Source organism: Symphalangus syndactylus, chromosome 6 (genome assembly GCF_028878055.3).
Source record: "Symphalangus syndactylus isolate Jambi chromosome 6, NHGRI_mSymSyn1-v2.1_pri, whole genome shotgun sequence".
Classification (NCBI taxonomy): domain Eukaryota; kingdom Metazoa; phylum Chordata; class Mammalia; order Primates; family Hylobatidae; genus Symphalangus; species Symphalangus syndactylus.
Genome location: NC_072428.2, coordinates 52275823 through 52290475, shown reverse-complemented (window position 1 = coordinate 52290475; position 14653 = coordinate 52275823). Strand labels below are relative to the sequence as shown.

General features: G+C 39.5%; 1 protein-coding gene across 8 annotated transcripts in view; it reads right to left on the bottom strand.

Moving 5' to 3' along the window:
* The window catches only part of NUP98 (nucleoporin 98 and 96 precursor), a 128357-nt gene that overhangs the window by 54552 nt on the left and 59152 nt on the right, over positions 1-14653 (bottom strand). For all 8 annotated transcript variants that reach the window (XM_063641254.1, XM_063641257.1, XM_063641258.1 and 5 more), the window contains 2 exons: positions 7884-8017; positions 4071-4258 (listed from right to left, as the gene is read on the bottom strand). In XM_063641254.1, the coding sequence (XP_063497324.1) occupies positions 4071-4258; positions 7884-8017 (322 nt within the window). The remainder of the gene's footprint in view (positions 1-4070; positions 4259-7883; positions 8018-14653) is intronic.

Below are 14653 nucleotides of genomic sequence, written 5' to 3'. Positions count from 1 at the left end.
CAAGATAATGATAAAATATTAATAAAATATAATAAATTAAAAACTGATGAAATAGGAAAGAATCACAGGAGCGAGAACATCAATAATGTCATAAGTTAGTTCTTTGAAGTTACCAGTAATATTGGGAGATCCCTGGTCAAACAGAAAAAGGGAAGGTACAATAAAAATCAATGTTGGGAATGAAAAAGTGGGTGTCCCTATAGACACCGACATAAAAAAAAAAAAAGACAAGGGTATTTTTAAACAACTTTATGTCAATAAATTTGAAATTTTAGTTATTGAAATGTTTACTACAAAAATATAACATCAAAAGTGACTCAAAATATAAAAGAAAAAGCTGAACAATCCTCTAACTCTTACTTTTCCCCCCAAATAGTCCTATAAATACTACTTCAGACCCATCTATCATTACCAGTACCAAACATCTGATGTTACCATCAGATTAGATTACCAACTTTTCTTTTCTTTTCTTTTTTTTTTTTTTTTGAGACAGGCTGGAGTGCAGTGGTGGTATCATAGCTCACTGCAACCTTGAACTCCTGGGCTCCTGTGATGCTCCCACCTCAGCCTCCCGAATGGCTGGGACTATCGGCATGTGCCATCATATCTGGCTAATTAAAAAAAATTTTTTTTTAGAGACAAGGTCTCATTTTGTTGCCAAGGTTGGTCTCACTGGTCTCTAGTGATCCTCCTGCTTTGGTTTCTCACAGTTCTGAGATTACAGATGTGAGCCATTGTACTCAGCTAGAAATTATTACCTTATACAAACTTTTCTAGAAAACAGAAAGAGGAAATACTCTCCAGTTTGTTCATGAGGTCAGCATAATCTTTATACCAAAACTGGGTGGGGATGCTCTAAGAAAAAAACATTAGCTGAGCACAGTTGTGCACAGACACCTGTAGTCCCACTTACTTGAGAGGCTGAGCAGGATCACTTAAGGCCAGCCCGGGCAACACAGGAAGACCTCATCTCAAAAAAAAAAAACAAAAAACAAACAAAAAAAAGCCCCGGTGAGGGTGGGGGGCAGTATGTGGAATTTAACTAATGAACACACAGGGCAGAACTCCTGAACAAAATTTTACAAAGCTAATCCTACAAGCAACAAAGTTACCAAGCACTACTGAGGCATGTGGAAAGGACTGACGAGCCAATCTGAAAGGGCTCCTTGCTGGCCAAATATGAGATAATTTGAACATCACAGAAAACAATAACTGCAATGGACTGAAACATAGCAACTGGGGTTGGGGGTAGGAAGAGAGAGTAAGTAAACATTTCAAATAAAGGTGGCATGGTGGATTGCACTGTAATTTCCGCACTTCAGGAGGCCAAGGTGGGGGGATTGCTCGAGCCCAGGAGTTCAAGATGAGCCCGAGTAACATAGTGAAACACCATCTCTACTATAAAGTAGGAGCACGACTCTACAAAAAATTTTTTAAAAATCAGGCAGGGACAATAGCATGCACTTATAGTCCCAGCTACTTAGGAAACTGAGGTGGGAGGATCACTTGAAGCTAAGGAGTTTGAGACTAGCCTAAGCAACACAGCAAGATCCTGTCTCTACAAAATAAAAAAAATTAGGCAGGTGTGGTGGCACGCACCTGTAGTCCCAGCTACTCGGGAGGCCAAGTCAGAATAATCCCCTGAGCCCAGGAATTCAAGGGTGCAGTGAGCTATGACAGGGCCACTGCACTCCAGCCTGGGTGACAGAGTAAGACCCCATCCAAAAACAAAAAAATAAACCAAAAATAGGGTCGTAAGACCAGTCTTCATTGATGTAACATGTGAGTACAGAGTGTCAGGGTTAGCTATGTGGATATATGAGGAGAAGTGTTTCAAAGGGAACAAATGGGGCAAAGGCCCAAATAAATAGCATGCCTATCCTGTCCTAACAGGAGCAAGGAAGCAAGAAGTTTAGAGTGGAGTAAGCAATGGAGAGAATGGTAGATGTGTTCAGAGAAGTAATGGGAAATCCTACCTTCGAGGACTTTATATGCCAATGTAAGCACTTTGGTCCTTACTCTGAGTAAAATAATGTGACCCACCTTAGGGTTTTGAGCAGAAAAGGGAAATGATCTGACTTATGCTTCAAAATGACCGCTGTGGTAGCAATGTTTAGAATCAGATGCAAAAGTTTTAGTAAGAGTAAAACAGAAGAGTGGGGCTGGGAGCAGTGGCTCACGCCTGTAATCCCAGCACTTTGGAAGGCCGAGGCAGGCAGATCTTGAGGTCAGGAGATCAAGACCATCCTGGCTAACACAGTGAAACCCCGTCTCTACTAAAAAAAATAGAAAAAAATTAGCTGGGCATGGTGGTGGGCACCTGTAGTCCCAGCTACTTGGGAGTCTGAGGCAGGAGAACGGCGTGCACCCAGGAGGCAGAGCTTGCAGTGAGCCGAGATCGGGCCACTGCACTCCAGCCTGGGCGACACAGCAAGACTCTGTCTCCAAATAAATAAATAAATAAAAATAAAAACCATAAGAACAGAAGAGTATATTGTGGTAATTCAGGCAAGAGATAGTGGTGGCTTGCACTAGGGTAATAGCAATGAATGTGGTGAGAACTATATAGATTCTAAGTAATTTACAGGGTAGAACCAAGAGGATTCGCTGATAACTTAGATGAGGAATGTGTGACAAAGTCAAGGAAGATTCCAAAATTTCTGACCTGAGCAACTAGAATGATAGAAATGCAATCATCTGAGACAGATTTTGGGTAGGACAGGTTTGAGAAAGAAGACACGGACATGTTAATTTTAAATAAATGTCTTTTAGACATTGAAGTGAAGATGTAGAGTAGGATAAGACACAAGAATCTTGAGTTTGGGAGAGAGGTCTGGGCTGGAGATAAAAATTTGGGAATCATCAGACTATAGATGATATTTAAAGCCATGAGAATAAATTGAAGCACTCTGGAAATAAGCATAGATAAAATGTGATCAACAACTGAGCCAAGGGCATTCTAATTTACAGACGGTGGAATGAACAGGAACCAGTAAAGGGGACTGAGAAGCAGCAACCAGTGAGGCAGGAAGAAAACTAGGAAATTGTGGGGTCCTGGAAGACAATTATGAAAGTGAATCAAAGAGGAGGGACAAGATCAACTGTGTAAAATGCTTCTGTTACATTAAGACTGCTGATAGGTAGCTGGGCATGGCAGCTCATGCCTGTAATCCTAACACTTTGGGAGGCTGAGGCTTGAGCCCAGGAGTTCGAGACCACCGTGGGCAACACAGAAAGACCCTGTAGCTACAAAAAAAAAAAAAAAAAAATTAACTGGGCATGGTGGTGTGGGCCTGTGGTCTCAGCTACTTGGGAGCTGAGGTGGGAGGATTGCCTGAGCCCAGGGGTTGAAGGTGCAGTGACGTATGACTGCACCACTGCACTCCAGCCTGGGCAATGGCATGAGACTCTTGTCTTAAAAAAAAAAAAAAAAAAAAAAAGGATGACGTTTGACGGCAACACCACAGAAGTGAAGCCAAGAACAAGAAGATCAGATGGTATTAATAGCAAAATACATGTCCTCTCCCACTCTAATCCTTTCTACTTGTATATTTGAAAATCCTAAGCCCTGGTGAAACTGATCTCAAGCTATTGACATGATGACTGGACTACTGTAAACCTTTTTACCTACTCTGCACAAAAACAGTGTATAAAATGCTAGGACAAGGCGGGGCACAGTGGCTCACACCAGTAATCCCAGCACTTTGGGAGTCTGAGGCGAGTGAATTATCTGAGGTCAGCAGTTCAAGACCAGCCTGGCCAATATGGTGAAACCCCATTTCTACTAAAAATACAAAATTAGCTGGGCATGATGGCACACGCCTGTAATCCCAGCTACTCAGGAGGCTGAGGCAAAAGAATCGTTTGAACCTGGGAGGCAAAGGTTGCAGTGAGCAAAGATCATGCCATGGCACTCCAGCCTGGGCGACAGAGTAAGACTCTGTCTCAAAAACAAAAACAAAAACAAAGTGGACTGTATCACATCTGTAATATATTTAAATAATTGTATATTATTTCATATTTAGTTTATATCAGTATTTAATAATTTCTGTTAACAAAAATAAACTCACTTGGGCATGAATGCTCCATTGGCTAGGGATGGTTCATCGTCATCCAGCCCATCAAAGAGATGTGACTTGGCTGTGCCTGTTGTTTGTAAAGCCTTTGGCCGGACTCTAGTGGCAGGGCGGGGTGTCAGTTTATAATGAGTAGGTGTAGTAAGAGCCTTCTGGGCTGCTGGATTTGTTGGTTTCAATCTCTGAAAAACAAAAGCATCAAGGAAATTTTTGGTTTACTTTAAACGTATTGCACTGGCCTTAAAAATCACAAGACCAGATTTCAATCCTCATCTTTGCCATTCACCTGCTAGATACCTGTTGAAGTCTCTGTTCCCATAAAACAAGGATGTTAACACCCAACTTTGTACGTGTTGAGTATCCCTCATCCAAAATGCTTGGGACCAGAAGTATTTTGGATTTTTTTGTATTTTGAAATATTTGCATTATACTTACCAGTTGAGTATCCCAAATGTGAAAATCCAAAATCCAAAATGTCTCAATGAGCATTTCTTTTGAATGTCATGTCAGTGATCAAAGTTTTGGATTTTGGAGCATTTTGGATTTTCAATTTTTGGATTTGGGATGCACTATCCGTATGTATGTGTGAATACTAACTGAACTGTCTTTATTATTCTAGAATTGATTTTTACTCATCTTTCCAGCCCCCATTTAAAACTATTTGTCTCACATCTTTTAAAATGTAATCAAGATAATGAATCTGTTAGCTGGACAGTGGTGGCGTGTGCCTGTAATCCCAGCTACTGGGGAGGCTGACGCATGGGAATCGCTTGAACCCAGGAGGCGGAGGTTGCAGTAAGCCGAGATCGCACCACTGCACTCCAGCCTGGGTGACAAAGCGAGACTCTTTCTCCAAAAAAAACCAAAGATAACGAATCTGAAAAAAGTTTTGTAAATTAAAATGTATTAACACAACATATTAACATATCTTGTCCATTCTCTTCATCCTATGAGAGTTTAGCTTGCAATCATTCTGCTGTGAAAAACATTTATTTATGTTCATTTGATGAAAACATGATACCAAAAAAATCCTAAGCCACAGACACTACTTTTAAATTAAACCACAAATCTTATGCTTCAAGAAAAACTGAGATTCTGTCATGAATTAATATTCAACTTCTATACAATCCAAACTGCTCTGGGGAAAAAAAGGGCAGATACTAGCTTGTATTTATCCATCTTTTAGTGAACATTAATAATTAAACATTAAGGCAAACTCTGGGTACAAGTAATAAAAATAAAGTTACTTCCTCTGATTACTGAGGAAACTACGAGTTAGTGGAGGACACACAGGTAAATTTCAGGGTGCTTTAGATGGCACCTCTACAACATCCTGAGGATGTTCTACATTTGTTTTCCTAACAGCATAAATGAGATTACGTAACTACTTCAAATAACAATGTCTAGCATATCTAGCCTGTCACAATTTATTCTTCTCTTCCCAGTGCAAGCTGTTTACACTTAACAATGAATCTTTGTTATTCCCAGATTGTTGTGATCTTTCACAATTCTGTCTTTGGTTGGAATGCTTGACCTAGACTTGCCAAGCCCTGCATATCCATACAAAAAAGTTAAATGTTCCTCTTCTGAAAACAAAGCCTTATCAAATTCATCCAAGCATCTATGATCTTTTCACTAGTATATTTTAAATTCTGTATTAAAACTCATGTGACATAGAATTCACCGTTTTAACGCATCTACTTCAATAGTTTTTAGTATATTTACAAGGTTGTGCAACCATCACCACTGATTCCTGAAAACTTTGATGACTTCAAAAAGAAACTCAGTTCCTCTCAATTTCTTCCCTCTTCCCTTTCCAACTATGAATCTGTTTTCTTTCTCTATGGATTTGCCTGTTCTGGGTATATTATATAAATGAAATCATGCGACATTTTGTGCCTGGCTCCTTTCATTTAACGTTTTCTTTCTTTTTGTTTTGAGATGGAGTTTTGCTTTTGTCGTCTGGGCTGGAGTGCAATGGTGCGATCTCGGCTCACTGCAATCTCCACCTCCCAGGTTCAAGTGATTCGCCTGCCTCAGCCTCACAAGTAGCTGGGATTATGGGCATGCGCCACCATGGTTGGCTAATTTTTTTTTTTTTTTTTTTAGTATAGATGTGGTTTCACCATGTTGGTCAAGCTGGTCTCGAACTCCTGACCTCAGGTGATCTGCCCACCTCGGCCTCCCAAAGTGCTAGGATTAAAGGCATGAGCCACCATGCCCACTGTGCTCCGCCTTCACTTATGTTTTCAAGGTTTCATCTATGTTATAGCATGTATCAGTACTTTACTCCTATTTACGGCTAAAGGATATTCCATCATAGACATATAAAACATTTTGTTTATCCATTAGTCATTGATAGACACTCTTCTATTACCACATACACTCTACTGAACCAGTGTAAATTTAAGTGCTTGTAGGTCTGATCTTTGTCACTGGATAGCAACCTTAATAAATTCTTGTTTATTTTCATTTTGTATCCTCAGCACTTAACAACACAATGCCTTGCACATATTCAGCCACCTAAAATTAGACTGCATAAATAATTGTCTAATCATTTACACATCACTTTAAAAGGTACTTTCATATTCGTATCTCGCTTCTAATATCTAGTTTACAGGATTAAATTTAAGAACATAGTAAGATCCCATTTTTTTCTTTTTTTGAGACGAAGTTTCGCTCTTGTTGCCCAGGCTGGAGTTCAATGGCACAATCTCGGCTCACTGCAACCTCTGCCTCCCAGGTTCAAGCAATTCTCCTGCCTCAGCCTCCCAAGTAGCTGTGATTACAGGTGCCCACCACCATGCCCAGCTAGTTTTTGTATATTTCGTAGAGACGGGGTTTCACCGTGTTGACCAGGCTGGTGGTGAACTGAACTCAGGTGATCTACCTGCCTTAGACTCCCAAAGTGCTGGGACTACAGGCGTGAGCCATCGCGCCGGGCAGATCCCATTTCTTAAAAAAACAAAAACAAAAACAAAACAAAACAAAAAAACAAAATAAAAAGCTGAGGGATACATGTAATCACATAAGTGATTGAATAGTAGTTTCTGTATATTGAGCAATTTACTATGATCCTGGTATGCGTTATCTCATTTAGCCCTCAACATTGAACACTATTACTATTCCCATTTTACAGAAGAAACAAATTTAGGGAGGCAAAATGACTTTCTCATTTTCCAATGTCTCACAGATTATAAATGGTAAAACAAGGATCAAATAGACCAAAGACTACACTTTTAACACTATGTGAGTAGCTTTTACACTAGTTATAAGAGATTAAAGACAAAGCTATGTAAAAATCAAGAGGTTAAGATTTTGGTTACGTCACTTAAGAGCATTATGATGTGAGCAAAGTCAGCCTCTCTAAGCTTTAGTGTGCTTAATTAGAAAATGAGAATAGGGCTGGGCATGGTGGTTTACACCTGTAATCCCAGCACGTTGGGAGACCAAGGCAGGAGGATTGCTTCCAGGAGTTCGATACCAGCAAGACGTCATCTCAAAAAGAAAAGAAAAAAACTTAAAAAAAAGTTGTTTTAATTAAAAATGATAATGTTAATATCTGCCTTATTTCAGGGCTGTTGAAAACCCTCAGCCTCGATCTTCAGTGTAGTGATCATTTCACTGTCCCAACACCTTCCAGATACAGCAAAAATAATTTACCCCTGGCTGAGTGAAATATCTTAAAAAATTAATTACACCTAGCTTTGCTTAATCCCTTAATATATACAGGCAAAAAATTACATTCTGCACATTCAGTTTCTCTTTCTTTGATATGGCATTTTACAGAAGTATCCTTAAATTTACCTCTTCCTTCTTCTTAGGGTCTGACATGGGATTCCGGAAGAGAGGAGAGTCTCCAAAAGGTGAGTATGTTAGACTATTGATGTGCTGCTGGAGAACAGCCTGCTGGGCAGCAGAAGCATTTGGATCTGTCAAAGCTTTTAAAAAAAGAACACAAAAAATATATATAAATGCAAGAATACGATGCATTTATAACACAGAGCTCAGTATTCTTTTTGAAGAAGTGGTCTTCAAAATGCTCAAATCAATGGTATCATTGGGGCAGAATGTGTGTAGAGCAAACTGTAAAGAAAATCAAGAATCAAATAAGCTAATAGGTCAAATTTAGGAAGCAGCATTTCGTAAGACACAATACTCATATAAATTCACTTACACAGTGTTCACTGTCACTACTAATCAAAGAAAGGAAAATTTAAACAACCCTGATGAAATATTTTATGCATACCCATCACTGAAATAGCTGCATAAAAAACCATAGTCTTTGACTTCTAGAAACGTTATAGACTGGTTTGTCTAAAGGAAATAATATGACAATATACAACGGGGCAAGTACTGTGTGTGTGTGTGTGTGTGTGTGTGTCTACACACACACACACACCCAGGCTGGAGTGTAGTGGCATGATCTTGGCTTGCTGCAACCTCTGCCTCCAGGCTCAAGTGATCCTCTAACCTCAGACTCCCAAGTAGCTGGGACTACAAGGGTGAGTCACCACGCCAACAACAGCTAATTTTGTGTGTGTGCTTTTTTTTTTTTAGAGATGGAGTTTTGCCATGTTGCCCAGGCTAGTCTTGATCTGCCCACCTTGGCCTCCCAAAATGCTGGGATTACAGGAGTCAGCCACCACTCCTGGCCTCTATCTTTTAACCTCATAATTTTAATCATGAAAATTTAACTCAAACTAGAAAGAAAAAAAATTCCTAAGCATTCACTGCATAGTATATATATATATAGTCAAGATATGGAAACAACCTATGTGTCCAATATTAAGTTAATAGTTGTAGGCGGGGTGCGGTGGCTCACGCCTGTAATCCCAGCACTTTGGGAGGCCGTGGCGAGCAGATCACTTGAGGTCAGGAGTTCGAGACCAACCTGGCCAATACAGTGAAACCACACCTCTACTAAAAATACAAAAAATTAGCTGGGCGTGAGGGCACACACCTACAGTCCCAGCTGTAACCCCCGAAGTGGAGGATGCAGTGAGCCGAGATTGCCCCACTGCACTCCAGCCTGGGTGAAAGAGTGAGACTCTGTCTCAAACAAAAAAGTTGTAAACATCATAACGCATCAACATAGGTAATGCAGTTATTAAAAATAATACTTTGTTTCATTGTAGAAATATGAAATTATCTTTGATTTATTAAGTAAAATTTCCAGAATAAAAATATTATGTACATTAAGGCTACAGAGGAAGGCAGCATACAAACAAAAATGTGTTTTTTTTTTTTTTTAACCCCCAAATCCAGGTGTCTTCCTGAAGAAAATGCTTAGGCTATCCTTATAAGTTTATTATTTACATTTATTTAACATTCAAATAATATAAACTGAAAGAAAAAAGAAATCACTAAGCCTAATTTTTTCTCAAAGTGTAAGAACATCTCATCAATTGCAGAGAATTTAGGGAACAGACGTAAGTAACAATGAAGACTATTCATGATCTACCATTGTACAAAGTAAAACATTAAGAAAAAAGCAAAACCACTACAGTATGCCCTGACTGAAGAAGAAACCTCTTTGCAAGATACTATCTCTTTCCAAAAATACTGATCAAAACTCAAGTCATAATAAAGTCATTTTACAGACAAAAATACTACCTTTTTCCCTTATAAACATTTACAAATAAAGTTACTGCCAAAATATAATACAATAATCCACAGTAAAGGAGTGACATAAAACTTTCTGAAAGTCTCACAATGTTGTGGGGAGTGGGGAGAGGCAGCATGGAGAACAAAAGCAGTAATAATAAAAAAAAAAAACAGAGGCTGGGCGTGGTGGCTCACGTCTGTAATCCCAGCACTTTGGGAGGCCGAGGCAGGCGGATCACTAGGTCAGGAGATCTAGACTATCCTGGCTAACACGGTGAAACCCTATCTCTACTGAAAAATACAAAAAATTAGCTGGGCGTGGTGGCGGGCGCCTGTAGTCCCAGCTACTTGGGAGGCTGTGGCAGGAGAATGGCTTGAACCCGGGAGGCAGAGCTCACAGTGAGCCAAGGTCGCGCCACTGCACTCTAGCCTGGGCGACAGAATGAGACTCCGTCTCAAAAAAACAAACAAACAACAAAAAAAAACCAGAACAGGCTGCTATAGCTAAATTAACGAAAAAGAAGTAGATCCACCTGAGTCAAAGATTTCTTAAAATCGATGTATTCAATAAATACTAAAACACTGTACATTCATCTTGATATTTAACAAGACAGGACAAGTTTGCTCAGGATCTCAAACCAAGAGACGTCAATTTTAAGAGCATAGAGTAAATCATCTATATTCAGAAAGTTCCTAAATCCAATTTAAGAGCAAAAAATAAAGAAAAGTTTTTTCTTTTCGGTACACAGCACTACAGATTAACAGCATACTGTTATTTTGGGGACTATGCAAGGAGACTCAAGAAAAGTTTTAGAGAACTCCAAACCTCACTGGTCATTTTGTTACTGGACAGGCAATTACTCATTTAGAAAACTGACCTGTCTTAGTTGATCTCATCATTTAACAAGTACAAATCACTCTACCTGTGCGTGCTCAAAAAAAAAAAAAAAAAAAAACCCAAAAACTTCTTTTAACAAATCCAAACACAAGAAAGAACGTGTATGAGCATGATTTTATATATGTATGAATAAATATAAATTTTGTGTTAACTGTAGTATTTAAAGACACAGGAAAGAGAGTATCTTGATAGATTAGCAAAAACAAGAAAACAAACAAGCATTAGTTAAGCAACTACTGGTATTACATTCAATCTTGGTCAAAATAATTTGAAAACTTTCCAAAGAACAAATTCTAAAGAAATTTCAAAAAGAAGATTCCAAAAAACTAAATCATAACCAAATGATTAAAGGGATAAGGAAAAGTACAAAAACCAAGTCTTCTGATGAAACACAAAAATCTGATGATACTTTAACCAGAAAAAAGTCAGTGGGTTACCACAAATATACTAGGGCGAGGCATGGTGGCTCATGCCAGTAATTCCAGTACTTTGGGAAGCTAAGGCAAGCAGATTACTTCAGGTCAGAAGTTCAAGAATAGCCTGGCCAAAATGGTGAACCTCTATCTCTACTAAAAAATATAAGAATTAGCCAGGCATGGTGACACATACCTGTAGTTCCAGCTACTCAGGAGGCTGAGACCGGAGAATTGTCTGAACCTGGAGGCGGAGGCTGCGGTGAGCCAAGATGGTGCCACAGCACTCCAGCCTGGGTGACAGAGTAAGACTCCTCTCAACAAAAAAAAAAAAAAAAAAAAAAAAAAGGAAAGAAAGAAAAGAAACCATACTAGACTGGTTTTGCTTAGCTTTAGGAAATAAAAGTAGAACCACTGGGTGGAAACTCTATGGAAGCAGGATTTGGTTTCCACACAACCAGAACAACAGACTGTACTGCCTGTAAGGAAGCCACCATACCTGAGGTTTTTTTAAGACAAGGCAGACTCACATAGCTCTAAAGTACCTTCAACTAAGATTCCGTAGTATAAAGATGTACATTCTAAAAGTAAATACAATTACCTTTAAATGGGCAGTAATGTTAAGGCACACAAATTTAATATTAACTAAATTCCTGTGTCAGGAACTTTGGAAAAAGAGATGGATTATTAAAAACCAGTCAAAAAGCTATACAAGTAAAAATAGCATATTACAATAATTTATGCTACCACCTTCTACTAAAACCAATAAAAAATGAGAAAAAAATAAAATTAAAACATAATTTTTTTTTTGAGACGGAGTCTTGCTGTGTCACTCAGGCTGGAGTGCAGTGGCGCGATCTTGGCTCACTGCAACCTCTGCCACCCGGATTAGGCAATCCTCCTGCCTCAGCCTTGCGAGTAGGTGGGATTACAGGTGCCTGCCACCACGCCTGGCTAATTTTTGTATTTTTAGTAGAGACAGGGTTTCACCATGTTGGCCAGGCTGGTCGAACTCCTGACCTCAGGTGATCCACCTGCCTCGGCCTCCCAAAGTGCTGAGATTACAGGCGTGAGGCACCACACCAGGCCTATTTTTAATGATAAAGCTAAGTATAAAATTCGCACAGAGATCAATGAAAACTCGAATTCACCTCCACTCTCTCCAAGACCTTATTAAATCTTTGGCTAAAAAATATTAACATTTATATATATAAACCCACAATGACAAAGAATGGAAAGGTGGCAAATGAACACATGAGAAAATCTGACAAATTTCTAGGGGAAAGATGTGGACAGAGGACTGATCAAGCAGGATACAGAAAACTATAGCTTAGTGTACACTCAACAGCAATTACAGCTGACCCTTGAACAACACAAGTTTGAACTGTGTGGATCCACTTATGTGTGGATTTCCTCCTCTGCCACCCCTGAGAGAGCAAGACCAACCCCTTCCTCCTCCTCCTGATTTTCTTAATAATATATTCTTTTCTTTAGCTTGCTTTATAGTAAGAATATAGTACGTACTACATATAATATACATAACGTGTATTAACTGTTTATGTTGTCAGTAAAGCTTGGGAATCAAAGATTATTTGCGAATTTTCAACTGTGTGGGGGTCAGCACCCCTAACCCTCATGTTGTCCAAGAGTCTACTAGTATGATCAAATGACACGTATCTACCTTGGAGAATCCCAGAAGTCTAGGGACTTGGGAATACCAGGTTTGATGAAGTAGAATTGAAAACAGGAAGACGAAAGAATTAATGGAAAGTCTAAGCCAGGTGTGGTGGCTCACACCTGTAACCCCAGCACTTTGGGAGGCCGAGGTGAGAGGACTGCTTGAGGTCAGGGGTTCGTGACCAGCCTAGCCAATACGGTGAAACCCAATCTCTACTAAAAATACAAAAATTAGCCGGGCGTGGTGACATGGGCCTGCAAACCCAGCTACTCAAGAGGCTGAGGAAAGAGAATCACTTGAACCTGGGAGGTGAAGGTTGCAGTGAGCCAAGATCGAGATCGCACCACTACACTCTAGTCTTAGGGAGAGAGCAAGACTCTGTCTCAAAAAAAAAAAAAAAAAAAAAAAAAAAGAGATGAAGTTTATATAGAAAACTACATATTGCCATCCTCCTAATCAATGATGCTCAACACACAGGTCAAAGTATGCCTTTCTCTAAGTAATAACATAAAAAGGAGAAGGGCAACTACTGTGGTTACTGGCATCATCCCAGAGCTAAGAATTTGATATTCTAACATTTAGAAGACCCTCTGATAATAGCTGGTTTCTAGATTACTTACTCTAAAGTAAAACCTACTGGTAAACAAGCCCTCTCACATACAAAAAGTTGCCAGTGAGCTTTTAAATATAAATATATATATATATTTTTTGGAGACAGAGTTTCACGCTTTCGCCCAGGCTGGAGTGTAGTAGTGTGATGTCGGTTCAGTGCAACTTCCGCCTCCCAGGTTCAAGCGAGTCTCCCGCCTCAGCCTCCGGAGTAGCTGGGATTACAGGCATGTACCACCATATCTGGCTAGTTTTTCTATTTACGGTAGACATGGGGTTTTGCCATGTTGACCAGGCTGGTCTCGAACACTTGACCTCAAGCAATTTGCCCGCCTCAGCCTCCCAAAGTGCTGGGATTACAGTCATGAGCAACCATGCCCAGCCTATTTTTAATCTTAAATAGGAATGAAAAGGACCACCAAGCACTAAAGATTACAGTCAAAACAAAAATCATCCTGAAAACCCAAGGAACAGAAGAACGCTAAAAAAATTTTATCCCAACTGAGTTTTAAGCAAAAAAACTGTATCTAAGAAACAGGTGTTTGGTTAAAAAAGAAAAACTTTCAGAGAACAAGAATGAATTCTTCCAAATTAAAAACAAAAATCTGGCCAGGAGCGGTGGCTCACGCCTGTAATCCCAGCACTTTGGGAGGCCAAGGCAGGTGGATCACCTGAGGTCAGGAGTTCGAGACCAGCCTGGCCAACATGGTGAAACCCCATCTTTACTTAAAACACAAAAATTAGCTGGGCATGTGGCAGGCACCTGTAATCCCAGCTATTTACGAGACTGAGGAAGGAGAATCACTTCAACCCAAGAGGCGGAGATAGAAGTGAGCCGAGATTGTGCCATTGCACTCCAGCTTGGGTGACAGTGCGAAACTCCATCTCAAAAAAAAAAAGGAAATCCAAAAAGAGGATTGAAAAGACAACAGAAATCTCCCAGAAAGTAGAAACACAGGTCAAAGATACAACTGTTAAGACAGAAAGGATCTAAGCAAAATGTAGTAAAATCTCAGGACAAAAGGACAATCCTAAATGCTTTTGAGGATAGAAGGCACAGGTCACAAGAAGCGTAAGAGCATTAGACCATCAGTAATGGTTATTGCAAGAAGGAATACAGTCAATGTTCTGAGAATAAATTATTTTCACACAAGTCCCTAATATTAAATTGTGTGGAATGAATGAAGGTATTTTCAGACCTCTAAGTATTCAAAAGTTACCCTTCGTATTACACTTCACTTGAAGACACATTCCAGAAAACTCAGAAAATAAATAAAGAGAAAAACCATATATGCAGGACATAGCAGTTCTCACTGAGCAGACTTGACGAGAATATCTTGAAGCAATGCTGAAGGCCTGGAGAATAATCAGA